General features: G+C 40.7%; 1 protein-coding gene across 2 annotated transcripts in view; it reads right to left on the bottom strand.

Moving 5' to 3' along the window:
* Positions 1 to 4,092: 4,092 nt before the first annotated feature.
* LOC311265990 (junctophilin-1-like) overlaps positions 4,093 to 24,899 on the bottom strand; it is a 64,455-nt gene continuing 43,648 nt past the window's right edge. The window contains exons 4-7 of one of the 2 annotated variants that reach the window (XM_084368173.1): positions 23,792 to 24,061; positions 18,691 to 19,109; positions 17,323 to 17,419; positions 4,093 to 13,986 (exon numbers count right to left, since the gene is read on the bottom strand). In XM_084368173.1, coding sequence (XP_084224299.1) covers positions 17,339 to 17,419; positions 18,691 to 19,109; positions 23,792 to 24,061 — 770 coding nt within the window. In that variant the 3' untranslated portion in view covers positions 4,093 to 13,986; positions 17,323 to 17,338. Of the gene's footprint in view, positions 13,987 to 17,322; positions 17,420 to 18,690; positions 19,110 to 23,791; positions 24,062 to 24,899 lie in introns of those variants that run through there. The other variant, XM_084368176.1, reaches the window with a different exon arrangement.

The raw sequence follows: 24,899 nt of genomic DNA, 5'->3' as shown, positions 1-24,899 counted from the left end.
AGTAAACAGGATGCTGTCCGCAGTCGCCATGAGACAGTAACTACAACAACACAATAGTGGAAGGAGACAAAGACATGGAGTTAAAGTTTTTTGCTCTGAGTCACGTCACATCATCACCACCATTCAACTTTGGGAGCCGCCTCGCTCTGCTGCTGGAGACAGATGCTGTTTTTCAGGCAGAAATGTGACGAAGAGTCGGTAGGACAGACAGGATGACAGACAGGATGACAGACAGGAGGACAGACACTTCTCCACGTACAACTGCATTTTTTTCCTCATATAAGTTGCCAAAGTCACGACCAGTTACCACATTAATGTTGTTTGGTCCTGTGTTGTTGCTTTGTGGGTTGAAGTGTGGGACATTTGTCTTTTATTTGATGAGTAAAGGATCTGTTTAGCTGTCAGACAGTGAACATCATACCAACACACGTCTGATCCGTGCCTCAGGCTTTTTCATTCACACAGACGTCGTCATGCCTCTGTTACTACCTCCGGAGGCAGATCAGAGCCGCAGGGAAACTGTCCTCCTTCTCCACATCTGTAACATTCACACAGACCACGAGGCGGCGCATGATTCCTGCACTGAAGGGCAGTGTGAATGGGGCTATTGATGGGCAGAGAGGTGGAGCGTGGGTGGAGCTGAAGCGAGTGTAGTCAGTTAAACAGGCCCACTGAGCTGGAAGCTACCAACCTAGCGAAGGCTAACAAGCTCAAACATAAAAAGAAGTGAACATCCCCTCACATTATTCTTGTGAGACTGATCGCAGGATTATTTGCCACAAACAGAAAGAATACCAAAATGGATATTAGCCGCCAGAGAGCGAGCAAAAACTGGCACCGAGGGTGTGTGTTTGTGTTCAGCCGTTCTTTGACCACAGAAGCACACACTAGATACTCTGATTCTTTCTGTTAGCCTCCACTGTCTTTTCTTTTCTGCAAATAAGAGAGAATTACAGTACATTATGGTATGTTTTCGGCACCTCCGTGGCTTGTTGCTGCAGACAGCTTGAGGAGGAGTGAGAATAAATCCACTTTTTAATCCTGGTTTGAAAATCAAAGTGTGCTTTCCTTGACTCTGGGTGTTTATTCCTCGAGAAGCTCCAGGCTCTGCCCACGGCTGCTCACTCACTATTTGATCAGATAGTGCGTGTACGAGGTAGGTATGGCAACACCGCTCAGAGAACTGCAGTAAAACCGATTATGATTATTATTACATTAACATTGATTATTTCAGATGAGAATGCATAGTTACTGCTGTAGCAAAGCATATTCTTCAGTGTTTGTATTGCTGTTGTTGTGTACTGTCTACATATTTGAATAAATTGTACATTTATTGTTTGGTGGTATGTTCTTATTATTTCCATGTCAACAAAGCTCCTTTGAATTGAGTTGATTGAAAAAAATTCTGTGCTACAACAGGCAATCATGTGCTGCCATCTGAAATAATTATCAGTAAATGTAATCATAATCATAAACTTATTTATCAAATTTGCGGTTCTGCCACAGTTGTGTGTCTGGTTTGTCCAAATATCCAGTTCCAACGGTCCAAGACGGCAGAGCCACTGGTGTATGCTGGAGCTTGACTGATGATCGGCTGTGGGCACTATTTTCACAAATGATTCAGTTTACTGTATGTCATTCACTGAGCGTTTTTATAATGGTACTTAACTATCTTTACAACAAACCCTCTCAACATGAAAAATGATCTTTTCAGTTGACAAACATCAAATGTGTGATTCATGGCCAATTCAAGTGAAATCAAAAATGTGTTTCTTTCCTGCCTTTAACCACCAGACATCATTTTTCTGAAATAAGGTCCCATGGGGCACAGTGGAGGGGCGGGACCTCGCCTCTCTATACAGTAGGCGTCTAAACAAAGCTACCTGGGCTTAAAAAATAACACCTATATTCTGAAGAACGGACAGAGTTTGTCTATAAGAATCCTCAATTCAATCTTAAATGACTCAAACCTTAAATTAATATTGAAATGTCTTCATCCAGTAATGTCTAGAAAAAATTAACAGTCTTTAAATCAGTTTCATGAAGTGAAACCAAAAACCCTTCTGCTTATTTTATAAACTCTACAACCCCATGGACCAAATTTGCATTTGTCTAAGCCTCCACTCAAAAACGACAGTGGTATTGTATGCACCACAGATATTTTTTAGTCTTTAGTTTATTTTTTAAGTAATTTAGTTGGTCATATTAAAGGAACAGTTGGCACAAACATGAAAATAAAAACAGCTTACAGCTCGTCTGGCGTAATCCAAGCCTCTGGAAGCCCTGAGATCAGAAATGAATTTGAAAACACGTAATGTGGTAGAATACATGAACCTACAGACAGTCTGCACACTACCACTGTAGTTTAGCAGCTACAGCCAAGATTTCAGCTTTAATAAAGGGTGTAAATAACATCTGTTCAGATCAGTTTGTGATCTCGGGGCTCCTGCAGACTCAGATTACAGCAGAGGAGCTGCATGGAGACATCTGATGTTTTAAATCATCTCCAGCTACTTCAGTTGTTTAGCAGAATGCTGCAACTCTGTTCTACTGTGAAACTCAAGAAATGTTTTGTGGACTACAAGACTTCCCCTGACTTCACCTGCAGTTGGACAAACTACACAGTTACATGGACACTAGCTTTCACAGTTCTTCATCAGAATAATGGCAGGCTCTCTCAAAGCTTCAGTGTTGTGCTGCAGTCTCCAGGCAGGCGTGCAGCTGTCAGCCATCAGGACTATTTTGGTCGACGAAGAGCTGAGCCAACTTTCACACTGTAGCGTTAAAGTATCTCTAATGGAATATAATTCTGCATGCTGGGGGACAGATCACTGATGCTCTTTTCCTCCCAGCTATTGTCTCACTGCACCAAATCAGACTGTCATACTGTGACCATCACCAGAGGTCAATAATAGGCGGACCGTGGACCAGGCCTATAACAGATCAATTATTCAGAATTATTACATTTCTCTTTTAACTGCTGCAGCTTTTCTAGCCTTTACAGCTCTCGATTAGCAGGCCTATCTTAAATCTGTGCATTTGGACAAGCAGGGCCACTGGTATTGGAGTGGAAGGCTCACACACAGGGAAGACAAGAGACAATTAAGTGAGTCAGAGAAGAGGTATTTGGACTCTCACGTGTCCATTCTTCTCCAAGGAAGTTCAAAACATACATTATATGTCTCATATGTTAAGAGACGGACGATTATTAAAAGCAGTAAAGTTAAGTGCTACTATGACACAGAGGCCCCTGTTTAGACGGTCTATGGCGCAGCATGCTAGTATGTTTAGGGCGTGTCCAGGTCCATTTTTCTAGTTAAACTGTGGATAATCTGGGCATAAAGAGGTGCTATTTAGAATCTGAATTAGTCATGAGTGTGTTTTGGGCAGAATGAAATGAAACCAATCCGAGTGTTGTCTCGCTTTAAGAGCCAGGAGCACCAGGACCTGACACATATTAACCAGTAGCACTCATCTTCAGTGAGGGACAGGGATGTGATCCTCTGCTGCTGGACCCTCTGTCCCACCATTTCACAATCATCTGTCCCATCAACAACTCTGTTTGACTGCATATGAAGAAATACACTGATATTAAACTGAGGAGGAGGAGCTGCTGCCGCTCGGACCTCTGTGTGTGCTGATCTCAGTCCGTGGATCAGATAAAAAGAATCATCCTGATCAATAACGGTGGGATGAAAGGGAGAAATATGTCCTTAATGAGGGAAATATTAATGACATTACCTGCAGAGATCCTCCAGCAGCAGAAACCAAATGTGTATCTCTACATTAACACTTCACTTTAAGACCAACATACCCAGGGGAGCACAGGTGGGTGCAGGTACATACAACTACTATATACTTTCAATATACTGTGTATGGTACTAAGTCATAAGTCAGATATTATGATGTTCCTTTGCTTGAGGATTTTTTTTCTCTGACTACACCCTTTTGAATTTGAATTGAATACCCCTGACAGAGTATCCGGTGCATGGATGATGTACTTAGTGATCGTACATTCCTCGTTCCTTGTAGAGGACTGGAACCTGGAGAAAGAAGGCCGGGGACAAAGAACCACACACACACATCATCATGTAAAATGTAAACCCACTTTTTAATTGATCTCCATAGAAACAACTGCCAAAACAAAACTCCCAATATTGTAATGTGAAATAACTTAGAACAATATGTGCATTGAATCACCAGCAGGGATCAAGATGATAGTTGCATTTGCAGTCGAGCCAAACATCAAAATACAATCATGAAGTTTTAGAAAAAAGGCTCTCAAAATGCCTTTAAAAGCCTACACAATATACAGTGATGTAGAAATCCTATACATAGAGAAAACATATTGTCATTCTTATTTCAGATATCAGTCATAACAGCTTGTCCTGATGGGGCAAAACACTGATGGTATGTTAGAATTAGCAGAAACTTTACAAAAAGCATTTCAGCAAGAAAATGTTGGAGCTCATTTCATACACACCACAGCCGAGCTGACACCTGCAGACTAACTGGTCTCATAAAATGAATGACAGAATAATAATATTATAAATTAGCTGATTAAATCATTCCTTATGAGTCAAAGACTCCTTCATCGTCCCTTCCCTACTCTTCTCAACAACATCATTTCATCCAAGAAACATCAGATCAGTGCTGTTCCGGTCCTTTCTTTCTCTTTCATCCTCACATGACCTCTCTCTGTAAAGACAGCCTCATTTCCTCTCACAGATCAGAACTGAGTCGACGCTGTTAGTATATTCTCTGCTTCACACCCACACTCCAGCAAAGGTCTTCTTTATGGAGAACACAGGCATGCACCCACCACAGACCTTCCTCAGAGAAAGCTGCTCATGACCAACTACACTGTTGAGTCGGCTTAGATAACTCTCACTAATAAGCGAGTCTTCAGGATGAAAATACCTCTTTAAAAGAGCTCTGGTGTGGGCGTGTTGCCACAATAACAAGATAAAATACTGCAAGTGAATTAAAGCGAAGGCCAATCCGACACCTCAATTCTGCATGTCACTTCATACAATGGGACAGGATTTTACACCCAAGGAAAGTAGGGATGATAATCATTTTATTAAAGAGCAGAATTTCTAGCATGTTGATATATATTATGTGCTGTGTCAAATATAAAGCAACGTTTATATTTTTGTCTGAGCCCTAATCCTCAATCCTTGATGATTATGAACGGGGCTGTACTCTAATCTACAGAACAGTTCTCAGTTCAAACTCAGAAATCAGACTTTTGTCCCAGACTCTGTGCTGCAGCCGGCTGTGATGTTATCCTGTGTTTCTCTGTGTACAGTGACGCAGTGAATAAAAAGATACTTCATTCTTAGTCAGAGGCTCCTCGGCTGATATTTTTAATCATCCACACTCTGTATAGCAGTACTACATTTTTTTGTTGCAGTGCTGGCCAGGACACAGCCTGAAGTCCTGGTCACACCAGAAGGTGGTGCAGTGAAATTACAACATCTTAATACATACATACTTACATATATATATATATATATATATATATATATATATATATATACACATATACATATATATACATACATACATATCTATATATATATATACATATCTATATTTCTATATATATACATATATACATATACATATACACACACACACACACACACACACACACACACACACACACATACATATATATCACCTTCCCCTACTATATATGTATAGACTTGCTGGAGAGTGGGTCTAATGCAGTTTTCAGATCGGGGTTTTATACCTCTGCATGTAAACTACGTGCTTCAATACCATAACGTTTCCTCATTTCACCTGTCGAATACAGCACCATTCATATTTGGCCTCACATACAGTCGTGACAGTGCATTTAAAGCTGTCATTTCAACCATTAGAAGTACCACCTTCCCCTATTGTACATACAACATTTTCCTTAACAGCCACAAAACTGCGCTGACTACAGCCAGACATTAAAACACCATGGCAGTTCTGTTCGTTCTACTCAGCAACTAACTGTAGTAAAAAAGATTCTGACACATAATCAACCTCTGCCTGTCCATCAAGTCTGCATCTAATCTCAAAACGTCCATGCACTGTAAACCCTTTCCAAAGAAATAAAACGGCAAGAAAAACAAAACAAAGCTTTGTCCTTTAAAATACATTTTCTCAAAGGTTCAATGCAACATTCATTGCCACTAGATATCACACTACATCAGAGCACCAGCACCTCAGACCCAAACAAAGGCTCAGGTCATTTACAAGTTGGAAGAAAACCAAAGCAGCACCTTAATACACACTGCTCAGGAAACTCAGATCAAACTGTCAAAAGCAGGCCATGCTGATCAGATAAGGATCAATACTCTGTAGATGCAAAGCCTATCTCTCCCCTCAAATGTTTTTATATTCATAAAATAACATATTTTAGTGTAACGGTGTGCTGCCATGTTGAGATGGACACGAGGATGAGGGGGACGGACTCACATGCACTAACATGAGCACGTGGACGGACCAGCTACCAAAACAAAGAACAGAGAAGCTCAAAGATCACAACACACACCCCCACACACACATCCACCCACACACACGCACACATCCACCCACAAACGCACACACACCCACACACACACATCCACCCACACACGCACACACACCCACACACGCACACATACCCCCACACACACACACACACACACACACACAGGACACCATCACTCCACTATATCTTTACACAGCACTCGTGTAATCGTAGGCTATTTCCCACTAAATGGCTTTTTTTTCATACATTCTTTGAAAGGTCACTTTCTGGTGATAAGTTCCTGCAAACTGTCAGCTGAGAATTCTTCAAGCTGGGAAAATAAAATCTTTCAAATGTTTACCAAACTTCATAAGAACATTTATAACTTAAAATCCAGATTTGCAAAAATTTCTTTTTTCAATTACATCAAAATAGTCAATGCTTTACTCATCAGGTGTCACAATATCAAAGACCTCATGTCTTCACTGTCTAGGCAGAGGTCTCACTCTATTTGATTACATCCACACTCATGTTGTGCATCTATTTAACAATATATGCCAAAAAATGACAAAATATCTCTCTTTGTATTCTTATATCAAAACATAATCATTTTTCTTCCTGTCAAACAGAACATGATATGTGCTTACAGAGGCTTGAACCAACATATTTCAATCAATAACACAATGACTTCCACTGTCAATCACTCTTCAACGTTCAGCCACACACAGCTCAGATTTATTAGTTAGATAGCAACAGTGCAGTGCGTCCAGCCCGTCCTCATCAGTAAAACAGCTCATTAGGACCCATATTTACATTTCTTGTTACACAGCAACCTCTAGTGGCTGTATTTACTGCAGCAAAGGAGGACATCAGGTAAAGTAATGTAAGGAGCGACATGAGGAGGCTGGGGAAGGACAGTTGGGTCAAACAAGGACAGGACTTTCACCCAGGAGGCTGCTGTTCATGTCCACTGTGAAACCAAAAGTCAAGGGTGAGAGCTTTCAGCTTACTAATGTGATGTCACATTCATCACATAACTGCTGTTACATACGTAACGGAAGTACGTTAGTAACTGAAGTTACATAAACACTAGCTATTTTAAGCCAAACAGCAGTGTCTGTCCTAAACCTAACCAAACTGTGAGCCTATGACTAAAATCCAGTCGGCCTGTTGCTAGTATGCTGTCACACCTTGTTGCATTTCCCCTAAAGACTGTGGTTACGGCCCACTGGCTGGACTTATTCACTCTGAGGTGGTGTCTGTGACAGCTCAAATTATGCTTCAGTAACTACATGAAGCATATGATGTGTTCGTCTGTCTCTCTGCCTGATGGACACTGCTGACACATCCACTTCTCAATGCTCAAATCAAATTCTTCCTACTGTTCTGTCCCGGATGCCTCACCGGTTTCACTCAGACATACATCAGATGCAGAAGCTAGATACTCTTTCATCTGGACTATTCAGAGCATTTTAATGCCCTCATTCAGCTTGGACACATCTCCTTTTCAGTTTCACACTGTACTTAGTTCTGTGAGTGAGATGTTATGTAACAATGTTTTTTCCACTATTTGTTTAGTGTGAAGTTACTCTTACAGAGCTGCTTAATGTAAAGAAATCATTAGGACAGCCTCAGCAGCTTCTAGACACTTAATATCATACAGGTGTACTAAATCCTTTAAGATTTGTTTTAAACTCCAAACCCCCGCCTCCTGTGTTATATCTGTGGTCAGTCACTGGGGGTTACAGCAGACTTCATATTATATTTCAGCTATGTTATATACTTTGAGCTATTTGAAATATTCTAACAAGCCTGGATGAGCTGCTAAATCACATTGTTGTTCCTAAACCATGATAGTATGGAAACACAGCTGCTGGCTGGTAACTGGACTTTTCTTCTGAACATGCTGTTATACAGTATGTAATGTAGCTGTCAGTCATCTGTGTTTCTATCCAAGAATGAAGAGGCTGTTTCCCTTCAGCATTAAACTCCCAGAGACAGAATGAAGACTCATGTCAGTGGTGTTTCTGATGGAGTTTCAGTAGGATCCAATAAACCAGGGGTCCTCAAAGTGCAGCCCGCGGGTAAGTGGCCGCCAACAGAAACAGCTTGTGTTGCCCCTGAAATGTGCATTACATCTAAATCATTTCAATACTTTCACTTTTAACAGTCCACATTTGACACACAGCACATCAAACTGCAACCCCCGAATGAAACTTTTTGAATGCTACTGGTTGCAAGGCAAGTGAGATGGAAAAGCCACCACGTGAAAATGTTGTTTGGTTGAGGAGAGAAGAAGGTTTCAGGACAAACGTATCAACTCTTACTTCATCAGAGGACGGATGAAGTGGCCGGCCTCATCTGTTTCATGATAAATGCCATTATGAGACCAATCTATGTAAAATTCATGGGTTTTCCGCTGCAACCCATAATCATATGCTGGCTCCCTGAACTGGCCCTCAGTCATTAAACTCTGAGAGCCCTGCTATAAACAGAAAGGAATGGAGCTTTTCATTAAGGTATCAATCCAAGTTTGAAACTAATTTAAGAAAACTAAAAAGGGTCAGAGACTTTTGCTTTAAAGCAACACGAGGTAGTTTGGTCTCATTACTACCCCCAGCTGGTTGAGAAGCGCAATTATCTGTTACCAGTGTCGTAAATACTGTCGCTGTATGAGCATCCCTGGGGAAAAGGAATACACATGAATTTGTTGACGGAGCCGGCGAATCACGAAACACGATGCTTGGGCGTGAATGTGTTTAGTAACGTCTGAAAATATAACTATGTTTTCGGGAGTTACTAAATACAATCGCAAGCTGACATTGTGTTTGGTGTAATAACTACAACCAACTCGGTACGACAACAGTAAGTAGCATGCTAACATTACCGATAACAATAATAGCGTAACGTTACCTCCCGACCACACTGTTCAACAATTACGTTGATTATCTGCATGAACTAAGGAATCTGCAACTTTTCAAGACAAGACGTTCATAGTGTTTTAGTAAGTTAGTCATCGTTTACAGTCACTACATGAAAACATGCAAGCTATCAAAACGGACAGCATTAGCTTATCTCCCGGCTTTACTACGGTTATAAACTGTGGACAAATAGTGCCCCAATGAACACCACATAACAACAAATCAACTCAAAGTAAAAGTCGGTAAGATAATAAATATGTATATATGTAATATATGACTTACAAATCCAGTAGCATCAAGGCTAGGCCGTCTTGACCCATTAACCCATTTCTTACTCAGCTCGCGCCACCGAGTGTAAGCTAGTCCAATATTTATCCTTTTTAGGCTTTTTTAGCTGGCTCGGCCATGGCTCTGGTTTGCGAAAAATCCAAGTAGCTGCTGGCTAAATCCACCGATGAATAAACGTGTGACGTATGCCGTAAAGCAGGTCGCACTAGACGCCTTTACGTCAGATAGGTTCTGACCCGCTCTGTGAAGTTGCACAGTGTGGTTTCTGCCGGCGTGACCCCCCTCAGGCTGCAGAGACGTCACCATTCATCCTATTAACCGTTATTCTACCACTTAACTGAGTTTAGAAACATTATTTTAAGGTTGAAAAACTACCTAGTGTTGCTTTAACCCAACCCATCCTAACCTGTCGACAGTTACTCACATTAATGTGAGTGAATAAACACTTCATACATCACTTTCCTCTTATATCAAATGAACAAAACAAAACAAGCCGATATCTGCATGCTACACTAAGCACAACAATCATAACAAAATAAGTTATGCTAAATCCAGCAATAAGGGTGGAAACACATTTAAGACAATGCTTTTTCTTCTCTGTACGTAAACTTAATTAAGAATCATGCGTCGTGTGTTAGAACAAATTCTTTAATTTGAAACAACCGTTCACACACCAGCAGCAAAAGAGTTCCTCAGAACAGAGCTTCTAATTACACTGATGATTTCACAGCCCCATCTGTTGCCCACAAAATGACTGCTAATCTCACACTCAGCTTCTACTGAGCATCATTTTTCATGCTTGTAAGTTTAATTTCCTAATCATTTCCTGGAAAGCTTCCTGGAAAGAATTATAATTTTATGACACATAAAAAAAGGCGCATCAGCCATCACACGGTTGCCGGGATCCAACGTTGCCAGCAAATGTTTCCGCAAACCACACAGATATGTTCACATTTGCATGTGCCGTATGCTCATTACCTGACTTTCACGTCAGGAGGGGGAGGGGACAGTGATGGAGTTACAGGCGACAAGGCTGCCAAGCTAGTGACTGCAGCTCAAGTCTGCATTTGTAAATGTGAACCCGCTGGATCTGTTTAAAGAGACCTCGGGACATCACCAGCGTCCTTTGTGTATTTTAACATGAACATGTTTTCTTAAACCGAACCAACTGGTGTCTGTGTCTAAACCTAACCACAGAGTTGGAACGGTGCTGTGACAAGAGAAAATGGGAAAATTGGACCAAACCATGTCGACACTTGAGCTGGTTGTTGTAACATACAGATTTTTGAACAATGACTGATGACTCAAGTTTATCTCTTCACTGATAAAATCCATTGTTAATAATATATAGTTTATAATTATACATCAAATAGTAGGCACATTACCATGTTCAATTTGTTAATACTGCACAATCACCAGTGTTCTGTTGAAGCTGTATGGCAACAGACAAATCATTATTGTCAACTCAACATCAATAAATAAAATGTCCTTAACAGAGGAGTCATTTTACAAAAATATACAAACTAAAATAGTACAAAACTCATTTTTAACAACCCCGCCTTCCCAAAAAAGCCGTAAGTCAAACAACTAAGTAGGCCTTAAAATAAAATGATAGAGTTAACTGTAGCCCTTCAACAGATGTAGCTCTACACAGAAGAGAGAAAAAAAAAACAAGTCATTCAAATTTTCTTGGACTGTGATTGTCAGTGCAGTTGCATATAACAAAGAAAAATGAAGAAGAAAAACATCAGCTTTGGTTTGGAGAAGGAGACTGAGACCTCATATCGTAGTGTCTAAAGACTGAACACCACGTTTAGCTTGAACACATATTTTGAAACTTGACTTATTTCAGTCATTTGTCCAAGTCACAGCTGTCTGTCAGCGCCATGACAGCTCGTGCTTTGAAAACCTACAGTCGCTCACTCTTCATATTACAACTCCAAAAAGAGTTATGCAACTATGGTCCTATGATTCTGGTTGACTGCTGCAGACACTGTGTAATATCTGATGTGATAAGGAAGAATGAAACAGAACTGTTCCATCGCTGACTTCTCTTATCAAGTATCTTGACAGAGGAGTGTCCTCTGAATTTTTCCTCACTTTCTTTAACACCTACAGATATTGTACTGGAGTAATGCATGATGAAAACAATCAGGCATCTGTGAGTGCGTATATGTTTGATCTGATACTGAATTAGGCTTGATTGAATTAAAGGGAACTGTTTGGCCTTGGTGGAGGTATGCACTCTCCTGAGTGCCATTGTAGTTTCATCACAATCAAATAACTTCCTCTGACTTCCACTTATTACTGTCTCACTGTCACTCTTGCACCAAGGTACTGAGTACTGACTTTTCACTTTGCAGAAAGGGGGAGACGGAGTACATAAAAATCAAAGTTTTGGGAGGATGTTCCTGTGACAGCAGCCACAGCAAATCTTCAAAGCTAGCTTGCTGTAACAGGCTTTAGTTACAGCTACATCTGCTAGCTCACTGTGGGTAAGAGGTAAGACCCTGAGCGACAGCTAGCTGCTGACAGGTTGTGAATCTGCCAGTGGAATAAACTGCACCTGCTAAAAGGAGATAGCAATTTATAAGTGGCATCAACATTACACTGGTACAACATCAGGGGTTTCTGCTAATTACAGTCAGACAGGATAAATTGCACTCTTTGCCCTTCACAAAATCAGGGAGTGTATCTAAATGTAAATCCGGCGTACCTTAATTTGTCAATGAAAACATTGTCTATTTAAACTGAAAGCATCAGTGATGGCATATTCTAGCAGTGATCACATCAACAAAAGAGGGATTTCAGTTCCAAAATGACACCAACTCTTACTTAACAACTGCATCAAGGAAATGCACTACAGAAAAATATTGTTAAAATCCACAAATTAACCTTTTAAAATGAGGTTGAGTTTTCCAAATGTAATTGTAATAAAACCCCACTGATTGCCTCACGACCACCTTATCTGTATATAAAACGGCAGGCACTGAGACCCACTAAAACAGATATGAACAGATCGATAGACAGACTGATATAAATAGAGCCACTCTTCAGGACATGGCAGAGGGAGAATCAGCCGAGCGCTTCACATTCCTGCCTGGGCCCTTCTCTCCCACCACCACGTCACTCTGTAAAACGGTAAGGCAGCTGTTGGCTTCCATCAGCTCAAAGTGCATCTCCGAACATATCCAGTCCACCACCCAACCACCCACACCCACACCCACACACACACACACACACACACACACACACACACGGACAGAAGAAGCAGAGACGTGTGAAAAGTACGCATAGATATGCACAAACTTGGTTTCCATCCAAATAGGTTGGGGTGGAGAAAAGCTGAATAGAAGCAAAATTCAACAAAAGCTTCTCAGCCACTGCGAAAAAACGTTTTCATGCTCACTCGTTTCTTGAACAATATTTTATGCAGCAGATGGCAACAGGAAATGCACTGACTGATTAAATAATAAAGGCTTGGTGTTACTGACTGGTGAACGATTATATTAAAGTGCACCACAGTTCAAAAGAATCTTTCATAACTGCTTTGTCATGATTGCCACAACTGGCAAATGTGGTTGAGAAACTTCATGACAGCACATGAACAACGCTGGCGGAACTGAGGTGCAGTAATGACTTCTCTAATACTAATCAACACTGTGAAGGCACGCTCTGTTCTTCTGGTGGATCATACAGGTAACAAATTCTCTTCAACTCAGCTGGACGACGCACAGGCTTTTTATTGCAGCATTTCAAAACTTCCAAATTTGCTCAACAGTTGGATGGAAATGGAACTACAGACAGACAAGCACACACATTACAGGCATTTATAGACAGTATAGATGCCAGGTCTTACACTCAATCACATTCACTCTACTCTCCAGGCCCCCTGTTATTTCTATCCCTGATAGAGGGGCTCGGGGGACCCTTTCCAACCAGCGACTGCTTGCTTCAGCTGTCACTGCACTCTGAGTGAAGTCACAAATCATCGTCAGTCCAATCAGGTGGGACTTGGACACCATGGGTCGGGGGTGGGGTGGTTATGGTGGAGGTTTCATCTTTCTCTCTCTCTGCTTTTTCCCCTCTCTTCCCTCCCTGTTTTTTTCTCTCCACTTCTTCTCCTCCTCCTTTTCCTCCTCCTTCATGTGGCTATTTTCAGTCCTCCGTTTTGCCTGTGTCTGCCGTTCTGACTGGCACCATTTTTGAAAAAGGCCCCTTTGGCTGATGGAGAGTTAGCCACTCGGGCAACTAGCTTGGATGAGTCCACTGCAGGGCAAGAAAAGTTGGGGGTTAGTATAGAATGACATTACCATGCTGAATGACGTTCAGGGACTGTTTGCAGCTAACTCATACATATGATGTAAACATAATAAATAATAATAAATAAATAAATAACATGACAAGGAATTCTCACAGAGTGGCCGGGGCTTTTATTTAGCACACCTGCAAAGAGAACCAGGCGTTTTTTTGAAACAGGTTTATTTTAAAGGTTGGCCTTTATTTTGAATTGACTCTGCTATAGGGTCAGTCAATTGTTTGCTAACGCCTCGATTCCAACGGGCACGTCTCTGTTACCCGACATGTGCTGCTGTTTTGTTGCGTCTTCCATGTCACTTCATATCCCACTGGGCGCGGCAGAAGTGGAGGGTCATGCCTGCCTGATGTTGTTGACTTGCGAAGACTGCTTTCATTTCGTCATTTGTCTTTGGTTTTTGTGCTTCTACTGTGTTTGAGTAGGCTTCGTAGTTATATTATTTCGTAGCTAAATTGTTTCGTATTGTTAATTTTTTCAACTTTGTTTGCTGTAGATCCCTAGTCAGCACCGGGTGCTTTATTTTGAAAATTGGCCAGATGCACTATGCCGTTCCTCTCCCTGACTTCCTGTCTGGCTTGATCTGCTCTATGTAGACCGATGCAGCTGCGCTCTGCTTACATCAAAAATAGACTTGGCTGCTTCTGGGACAACGCTGAAACATGCCGTGGTGCAGCCAGTGGAAATGCTAGCATTGTCTAGAACAGCCACGAACAGCTACGGCGACCGTAAAGTGGCCATGACAGGCCAAGTGGAAACTGGGGGTTAAATGTCCCCCCCCAAAAAACTATCATGGCCTTTGGAAGTCAATGTTTTTGTTGTGAGAAATACTGATAAAATCCTGATGATTTGTTGGGATCTGAACTGAACAAACACACGTTCTGACAATTGGAGAACAAGATTTGTGGGTCCGGACATCTCTGCAGCCATAGTCAAGTCAATTTAATTTATAAAGCCTAAACTCACAATCATATTGCCTCAGTGGGCTTTACAGTCTGTACAGTGTAGGACACCCTCTGTCCTCCCGATCCCTCTCGCAGGATGGTCAGACATGCAACAGATGCTGCGTGTGCTACAGCACTTCATCATAAGGCTGATGTCACACATTTTACCTTCAAAAAAAAAAAAAAGAAAAAAAAAAGATGCAGCTCCATGCAATTTGGAAATTGCACTTAGTGATATTGCAATTCTGATAATATTTTGATTAACTGTTCAGCTCTAATTAACTCAGTGTAATAAGATACAGTCGCGGGTCAAATGTTTCCATCCACTCATAAAGAACATGTTCATTATGTCAGTCTTCAGTTCCTGTGATTTCTACAGCTCTCATGTTTCTGTGATGAATGAGTGGAACACAAACTACTTTGTCACAAAAACATTCATGAAGTTTGGTTCAGTAATGAATTTATTAAAGGTCTTCTGAACATGTGACCAAATCTGCTGGATCATTAATATACATACAGTAATTCTAATATTTGGTTAAATGTCTCTCGGCCATTTTCACCTCAGTTAGGTTCTTTTGATCTCCATCCACAAGCTTCTGGTCGTCCTCTGGCTGAATCTTTAACCGCTCCTCTTGACAGAATCTGTGAAGTTCAACTAAATTTGTTGTCTTCCTGGCACAGACTTGTTTCTTCAGCACAGTCCACATGTTCTGATGGGGTTCAAGTCAGGACTTTGGGAAGGTCATTCAAACACCTCAATTCTGGTCTGATTGATCCGTTCATTTACCACCTCTGATGTATGTTTGGATCATTGTCCTGCTGGAACACCCAACTACACCCAAGAGCCAATCTGCTGCTGATGATTTTAGGTTTTCCTGAAGAATTTGGAGATAATCCTCCTTCTTCATTATTCCATTTACTTTCTGTAGAGCAGCAGATTCACTGGCAGCAGAACTGCCCCACAGCAGAACTCTACCAGCCCCATGTAGGTTTGGTGTTCTTGGGGTTAAAGGCCTCACCTTCTCTCCTCCAAACATATTGATGCTCATTGTGGGCAAACAACAAGAACCAACAAGAAGCAAGAGCTTCTTTCTAACACAGCAGCCTCTCAGCTCATGTTGATGTAAAACACACCTGACTGCTGACACTGACACCTGTCTTCCAGCAGCTTCTAATTCATGCAGACTATCTTTTTGGTGGTTTTTGTTGACTCTTGACCATCTTGACCAGTTTTCTCTCAGCAGCAGGTGATAGTTTGTGTTTTCTGATCGTGGCAGTGACACAACTGTGCCGTGCAGTTTATACTTACAAAAAGTTGTTTGTATAGTTGATCTTGGGACCTGTAACTGCTTGGAAATGGATCCAAGTGACTTTCCTGACTTGTTAAAATCAATAATGAGCTATTTCAGATCAATGCTTTCACATTGTAGTGTTTGTGGCTGAGTCTAATGGCTGTATCAAACAGCCCTATTAAAATGGCCCCAGAAAAGTCACCAGCAGGTATCAATCAGAATCACTCAGAAGAAGTTAAGATGCTACAAAGAACATTTGATTCACAACTTTCTATAATCACCAGAAGTGATTGTTCAAGTTACTGTATGTATATTAATGATCCAGCAGATTTGGTCACATGTTCAGAAGACCTTTAATAAATTCATTACTAAACCAAACTTCATGAATGTTTTTGTGACAAAGTAGTTTGTGTTCCACTCATTCATCACAGAAACATGAGAGCTGTAGAAATCACAGGAACTGAAGACTGACATGATGAACATGCTCTTTATGAGTGGATGGAAACATTTGACACATGACTGTATGTTTCAAGTGTAATTATCAATTTCAGAATTTACAACCATCAGTTCAGTGACCCACATGTCCAATGGATTATTTATTTAATTCATCAAATTAAGTTAATACTTCCCAGCATGCATTGCACTAGGTTATTAATATCCAGAAATGATGGAGGCTATAATGTATCTTATGTGTCTCAGAGGAGTCAGATAGTCTTCTTTTCTAACCCCGTTCAACCCATTTCCAGCGGAGGGTCACAGCCAGATTAGCTGCTGTGCATTTTCCCCTCTCACCTGTTTATCACAGCACAAGGCATACATTCATACATCCTGTGGGATTATTTACAAAACTCCTGGCATAGTAAGCATAGATAAAATGCAACAGTGTGAGTAATGTAGCTCTGACTAAGATTGAACATACATGAATTAAGCAAAAGAATATATGTAAAAAGTTTTAAACATGGAAATTATTTTAATGTGTTTGACTCTGTGCAATGTATAAACTTTTGGACAAGCAGATTCTTTTTGGAACTAAGAACTTCAAAGAAATTCTTACCTGAGTTCAGATTTGGTCAGGTGAGGAAATGCACAAAAATGATTGCTAGACCTACGTTCAACAACATCACTAAAGCCACCAAGATCGAGTTCGGGCCCTGTGGAAACACAAGAAAAATTTGTTGTAATCAACTTCATCACAGATACAGGATTGACTGAACAAACAACACAAGAGTCCAATCAGCAGTCGTCCTGTCAGAAGAAGCTGTCTTGTAGTGTCTCAGAGGACGAGCAGCAGTTTCTAAACCACTTCTCAGGAGGAAACAAGGACAAACACTTGAGGTGGGCTAAGAAATACCAGAATTTCACAGTGGATGACGAAAAAAGTCTGTTTACTGATGAATCCCAGTGATAGATTAGTGTCAGTAACAGAGGGGTGTATGTAAGGAGACCAACAGGAGAGAGAATGATACCACAGTGTTTCAAAGCCACACTGCTGGAAGATGTTTTCAGACTCCTGCACAGAACTGACTCCACCCTGACGGAGGAGAAGCACCACTCCATTCTTCAGAGACATGCTCCACCCTCTGGTTTGACCTTTGTGGAGAAGGATTCATACTGCGGCAGGATAATGAGCCCAAACACCTCAAAGCTTTGACACAATTCTGTCAAGACTGACACTGACTTTCCTCCATGTCAGGTCAACTGCATGCTATCAATTAAGACATAACAAATACTGAGCTATTCCGAAAATTCGAAGATTCAACTTTTCACTCATATTTTGCAATTGTTTCTAATGTAATACTATTTTATTAATAATATCTGATATATCGGCTTAACAATATAAGTATTTTGACTAACTGTAACTGTAACTGTAGCAGTTACAAATACATATGACAATTTGAAAATACATTATATTTTGAAAATAATGAGAAATGTCAAGTACAACACTAATGTGGTAATCTGTCACTTTTCACAAGAAAACTAAAAAAGTTCACTGAGGAGTCATTTGGTTTTAACATGCACCTCCATTATTTTACCTATTTGTTGTTTTGTAGAAACAATATATGTCTGTTGGATATAAACGTATCTTGTTGTCACTTTACAGAAAATAATTTCAATTTAAATCAAAATTATAATACAGGTTAGCAATTAGTTACTTTCCTTAAATGGTTCAGCCCTGCATTCAATGAAGTTAGAGCTCTCTTATTTGTACCACATCCAAATTCTATCAGAATTAAACACGGGCAATCAAGGCACCATCTCTGCAAGGTCAACCATCTTGGCAACCATCTGCCACCGGGGCTCAGAGTATGAATGATTTAATGCTAATCGAAATTTGATCAGGTGATTTCTGCACTCAAAGCTACAAGTTAAAATCAAAATCAAAATCAAAATCAGACATTGTTAGTAACTTAATGAAACTCACCGACTCCTCTTCTGCAATTTCAGGAGCTATTTCCATACTAGCTTTCTTGGTTTCTGCGAGGTTCTTTGGTTTAGTTGATTCCTGTCTTTTTGGCTTGGAAGGCTCTGGTGATTTGGCATCCTCTTTTGGTGGAACTGGTGAAGGGCTTGGGGCTGGCAGGGGTTTTAGTGCTGGTGCCTGAATCGGTTTGGCAGGTGGCGGCAAACGTGCAAGGCTTGATGGATGGAAGTCATCGTCAACACAGATTGGTTCTTCAGGTGGCAGAATCTTGACATCTGCCTTGACGTGGTAACCGTGGTACTCGGAGTGAATCTGCCCATTGCTGGGGTAACTGCTACCTGTGGGGGTAACTTCTTTTTTGAATGCTGGAGGAGCCTCCTGTTTCCTCACTTCCAGTTTTGATGCTGCCTTTGTTATGCCTGCGAGGAGGACATGGAGAAAAAAAAGAGACTTGAGTCTTGAGACTTTGGCAAAACATGTCCCACGAAGAAGTGGGACAGTGCAAACAGTGCAAATTCCGTTGAGAATGAATAACATTTTCTTGTTTGAAATAATCATGGTTGATCATCTGTGGGTCTTTTACACAAGTGTAAAATTTTTACAATGTTTGTTTATAATTTCATATGATTATATGTCAGCTCAGTACCCACAAAACCAGTTGTCCCAAAAAGAATTTTCAACTTTTGCAATTTGACAAAAACTGTGAAAAAATCATGTAAAATGTACATTTACATTTAGGGAATTTAGCAGACACTCTTGTCCAAAGCGACTTACAATAAGTACATTTGTCACAAGAAAGAAACTACAACATATCACCGTCGATAAAGTAGAAAAGAAAAAATAGAAAAAACTATTTGAAGAGTAGAATGTAAAACATCTTAAAGGATAAGTACCGTTTTTTACAACCTGGACCTTATTTCTGGCAAAACATATGGTCATTTACTCACCCAGATAACTTTGGTGTCATTCGGCGTCGTTCGGACGAAATTAGATCCAGTGTAGCGGCGATATATCCATATAATGGGAGAGACGGGGCATCGACACACAGCCTCTATATAACGCATTATCTGCCACGAAACTAGTTAATTTCATCAATATTTTGTTATGAAATGCTAGCGCTATTCCCCTCTGAGTCCGGGCTCGTCCGTTATCAACATCCGGGGTCAAACTAGCAGTAGCAGCTACAGGTAAACAAGCCGCGCTGTCGCGGGTGCGCGCGCAGCTCAGAGACGACATCTTCCAGGTCAGAGGTAGTAGATCAGCCTACAGACCCCGGATGTTGACAATAGACGAGCCCGGACTCAGAGGCTAATAGCGCTAGCATTTCATAACAAAATATTGATGAAATGAACTAGTTTCGTGGCAGATAATGCGTTATATAGAGGCTGTGTGTCGCTGCCCCGTCTCTCCCATTATATGGATATATCGCCGCTACACTGGATCTAATTTCGTCCGAACGACGCCGAATGACACCAAAGTTATCTGGGTGAGTAAATGACCATATGTTTTGCCAGAAATAAGGTCCAGGTTGTAAAAAACGGTACTTATCCTTTAAAACTAAAAGCAGTGACTTTTCAACAATATTTAATCTTATTTTGTGGGAAGACAAAAAGTATCTCAGGTTTTTGTCAACACCGTCAAATATTTATGAAAAAGCAATAAAATCAGACACCAACGTGGTCAACTATATTCCCGAGGACCTCCTTTCCACCCTCCATGTTTGCTAAATGCAACAAACTCAAAAAAGCTGCTAGAAGTTTGGTATTTTTTTAACATATTTATTGCTTGGTCTACTGTCACAACCATGACATGTCAACATCGTCTCTTTTGTATAGAAAGCCATGTTTTAAATGATCACATAAATGTATGCATTTTAAAAAGAAGCCAGAGGCATCAAGCAACAGAGAGAAAACAAGATGGCTCCTGTATACAACTCAAAAACATCCAAATCATCCCTAAATGGGGCCTTGAATATAATTCCGGATCACAATAAACATTAATATGGCTTGTAATGTTTCATGTTAACCTCTTTATTTACAATAAACATGATTTCTCTGTTTTTTCCTCCACAAACAGGCCTACGTACCCCCAACATGAATGTGACCCTCAATAACTAACACTATAAATGAACGTAGTTGCACCATTTCACAACCATTTTATAAGATTTCACCAAAGTCTTACCAAATTAAACATAATTAACTTCATAGTCACTAAGTGAATGGTAAATCCATTGAATTCTTACTTTTCATTTGTTTATTTAAGGCAGTTATGGTGAGACAGCAGCTATCTGTAGAGGGGTGATGTAAAAGAAGAAGAGAATACCAAAACATGCAAGATGCCCAAAATTTCAAAAGATCAGAGCTTTGAAAAATACACTTTAGGGGATAATTAAAGAGGTAACTATGGAGCCCCTAAAGGGACATGGGGAAAAAAAACAACAAAATTAAAGATTTCTTGTGCGCACGAGATAAGGTTCTCGTGCTCACGAGAAAGTATCTTGTGCTCACGAGAAACTTTCGCGTGAGCACAAGAACAATTAAATTTTTTCCCCCCCCATGTCCCTTTAGGGGCTCCGTAGATAACCAGCCTGAAGAGCACTGGCAAAAAGAGCAATCTAGAAATCTTGTGATGGGATCACATCAGCAGCATGTACATGAGTACTTGGTAATCATGGGTCAAACCACCCTCATGCTCTGCAATTCTCATTTGAAAACGTAATCAAAGTAATGTAACTTAAATGAAAAGCAATGACTGTTCAGCTTACAATGGAAGTCCATGGTTTTGGTTGATAGTCTGAAAGGATTCAGAGGCAGTCTGATAATAATAATGATTGAGCATTAATGCCCTGATGAAGGGCATGAATGGATTCAAGGCATCAGAGCATTCATTGATATACCAAATGTTGTTACAAGTTATTAATCAATGCAACATTGACTTTAGTGGTAAAATTGTTGGAATTGATTGTTTTAATTAGGCCTCAGTGACCACCAACAGCTCCATGTCAACACCGTCGAATTGGTTTCACAATCTGTTCCTCAAGTGTAACTGATTTATTAGAGTAATTCTCTTTAAAATGAAAATATTTTTTTTTTGTCCAATGTTCTTATTTTGTGTATCAATTGCTTATTATAAAAGTTGCATTACGTAAGAGTTTCTAAAGGAGTAGACATAATACTGCATCAGCTCTGAATCTATGTAAGCCTAAATAAAATTTTTACAGTGTCTGACATTGAGGACAAACACTAAGTAATGACAGGAAAAAAGCGTATTAAACAAAAAAGTACAAAATCAGGAGGTTGCACTGAAATATTGCATGATTGCTGAGACCTTGTTCTATCAATATATAACTTTAGATTTCTTAGTACTTACATTTATCTTATTTTCAAAATTGAAACCTGTTTTATCCAGTTTCTCAAGAATCAGTGATTTTTGACTTTTTGCCCGGTGGCTTGCAGCTCCTGAGATCAGACCTCTTTTAATTTGTTTTGTCCTGACTTGTAGCTGCTAACTAGCTTTTCATAGTTGAAACAAACTCTGCTGTGAAAACTATGGGAAGACAACTATACTAATGTAACATAAACAGAGACCTTATACGTCTTTTTTCAGGGTGCTCTGCCTTTTTGTGCAGCCACTCCGAGGACTTCGAGTTGAAAATCTCTCAACCTTTCAGAAAGTTGGAACGAGCAAGCTTTAAAGGTGATTTTTGGAAAGGGCTTGAACAAAGACCTGCAGGATGAGTTAGCCACTTGAGATCTACCAGACTCTCTGGAAGGGATGATCTCTTTAGCCCTCCGTGTTGATAACAGGCTTAGAGAGACAGCACAGAGAAAGGGCTAACAGCGCAGGCTAGTTACCCCCATTCCCAGTTTTCCCACGCAGTTCCTCCCCTGAACAACGCTCCCCTCTTTGCCCTACCACTAACTCAGGAACTCCCTCTGCAGCCCGGAGACACACGTGCAGTTAGGACGAACTCGCCTATCCCCTGAAGAACATCAACAAAGCTATCTCAACAAGTTGAGTATCTACTGTGGTCAGCCTAGACATGTCCTCGCCACCTGCCCCTACATGCCAAAAGGGCAGGCTTGCTAGTGGGAGAGAGCACACTAGAGTGAGCCAAACCACTCCCACTCCATCTTTAAAGATGGCCTCATCCTTCCTGCCTCTCTCACGTGAGTCACTCCCCATCCACGTTCTAGTTGACTCCAGAGCAGATGATAACTTCATTGATTCAACTATAGTAGAACAAGCTAACATCCCCGTTGAAGCCCTCGATTCACCCAGTGGTAAACGCCTTGGACCGCAAAGTTTCTCGCCACCATCATCCACCGTACTGCTCCCATCACTCACTTCTTCTTTGTGGAGAAAAAGGACAAGACTCTTTGCCCCTGCATTTACTATCGAGGACTCAATGACATAACCATCAAAAGCAAGTATCCACTTCGCTCTTCGACCCCTCTTTTGAACCCCTGTGCCACCCCAAGTACCTCATCAAGCTCGATCTACCTTTTGCATTGCATTCATTTTGTGATTGCATATCACCTGGTCTGTGTCCGAGAAGACTACTTTCAACACCCCCCTTGGACACCTGCCCCAGCTGTTTTCCAGGGGCTAATCAACAACATTCTTTGGGATATGCTTAACCAGTTCGTGTTTGTGTACTTGATGAAATCCTCATCTCCTCCTGCACCATGGATGAGCACACTCAACAGGTGCGACTGGTCCTCCAGTGGCTACTGAAAAACAAATTATTTGTCAAACCGGAGAAATGTGAGTTTCATGCATCTGCAGTCAACTTCCTGGGTTATGTGGTGGCACAGGGCCAGTTCAGCCAGACCCGCCAAGATACGAGCCATGGAGGAGTGTCCCACACCCACGTCCTGTAAACAGCTCCAGGACTTCCTGGGTTTCACGAACTTTTACAGGTGATTCATTCGAGACTACAGCAAGTTCGACGTTTGTTTTACACAGTGTCCAAAGTTCTTTGGAATCAGGGTTGTAAACCACAAACTTTTGCTGTTGATGCTGTTAATCGCTGATATTGCAGATATTTTATCATAAGAATGACATGCTGGTCAGATAAATAATAACCCAAGTTGCTTACCTGCTGTCAAAGAATCAGCTGTTGGGGTTTTGTTGTCTTTCCAAGCTGGAGCGATGGTGGCAGGAGTTTTACTGGTGAAAAAGCTCTTTTTAACAGCAGTGGGTGAGGGAGTGGGGCTGGGCCCTGGGCTCTGAGACGGAGACTGGTTGGGTGTTGTGCCTTTGCGGTAGAAATGTGGGCTTCCTGATGGTGATTTCTCCTTTTTCTCCTCCACAGGAACCTCCTTCACTTCCACAGGCTCATTATATTTCTGCCGTATGTAGTCAGGGCCTGGGATAGCATAAATGCAAAGATAAGTGTGGCTACAGAAAAATGACTGAAGTAAGTTAAACTGGTTGACAGGCCTAGCATGAAAGGATAATTCTGGTTTATTACATCCTGGGTATTATATTCACAGAAAAATGTCTGTTATCATGTTCACCATCACCTAAGTAAAAATCCCTAAATCCCTGATTTATTGGATTACATGGAGCACACAGCATCAAGCAAATGCAGATATATAACATGCTGTCTTTTGGGATTGGGATTGTTGAGTCTCGTTCCCAGGTCTTAAAACACTGGTGCTTCGGGTTGGTGGCTTGGTCAGAGCCCGTGACATTTACCATGTCTTTTTACATTTCAAATTGATTTAATTGTAAGTGACTTGAACTGATGCTGCTACACACGTTTAGTACAGTGTGCTACTTACATGTAAACCTAGAACTGATGCATAGTTTTGATGGGTTTCATTCCAAAACACAAAAGGACACAAAAAGGACTTAAGATAGCCAATAACTCCAATGATATTTCATCATGAGTTTTATATTCATGCAAGGAATCATTTTTGTCACACAAAGAAAGGTGCCAATTTTCACAAAAGGTAGATATCTCTTTTTGAACCAAACTCTTCACTGTTATGATATCATGGACTTGCAGTATATTTCAGATAATTTGGCAGCAATAGTGTTTTGCATTTAGCTACTGTAGCTGTGTATTTATATTGCAAAGCAAAACAGTTATTTTTTTTTTTCATATTGCATTGCAATAGCCTGTTTAAAGTGATCATATACCAAACAACTAATCAGTGCTGATGTGTATGCTAATAGATAAAGGAGTGATGATAATACAG

The sequence above is a fragment of the Pagrus pagrus genome (genome assembly GCF_965226575.1).
Source record: "Pagrus pagrus genome assembly, chromosome: 12".
Classification (NCBI taxonomy): Eukaryota; Metazoa; Chordata; class Actinopteri; order Spariformes; family Sparidae; genus Pagrus; species Pagrus pagrus.
The sequence above is the reverse complement of the archived record's forward strand: the minus strand, read 5'-3'. Positions and strand labels throughout refer to the sequence as shown.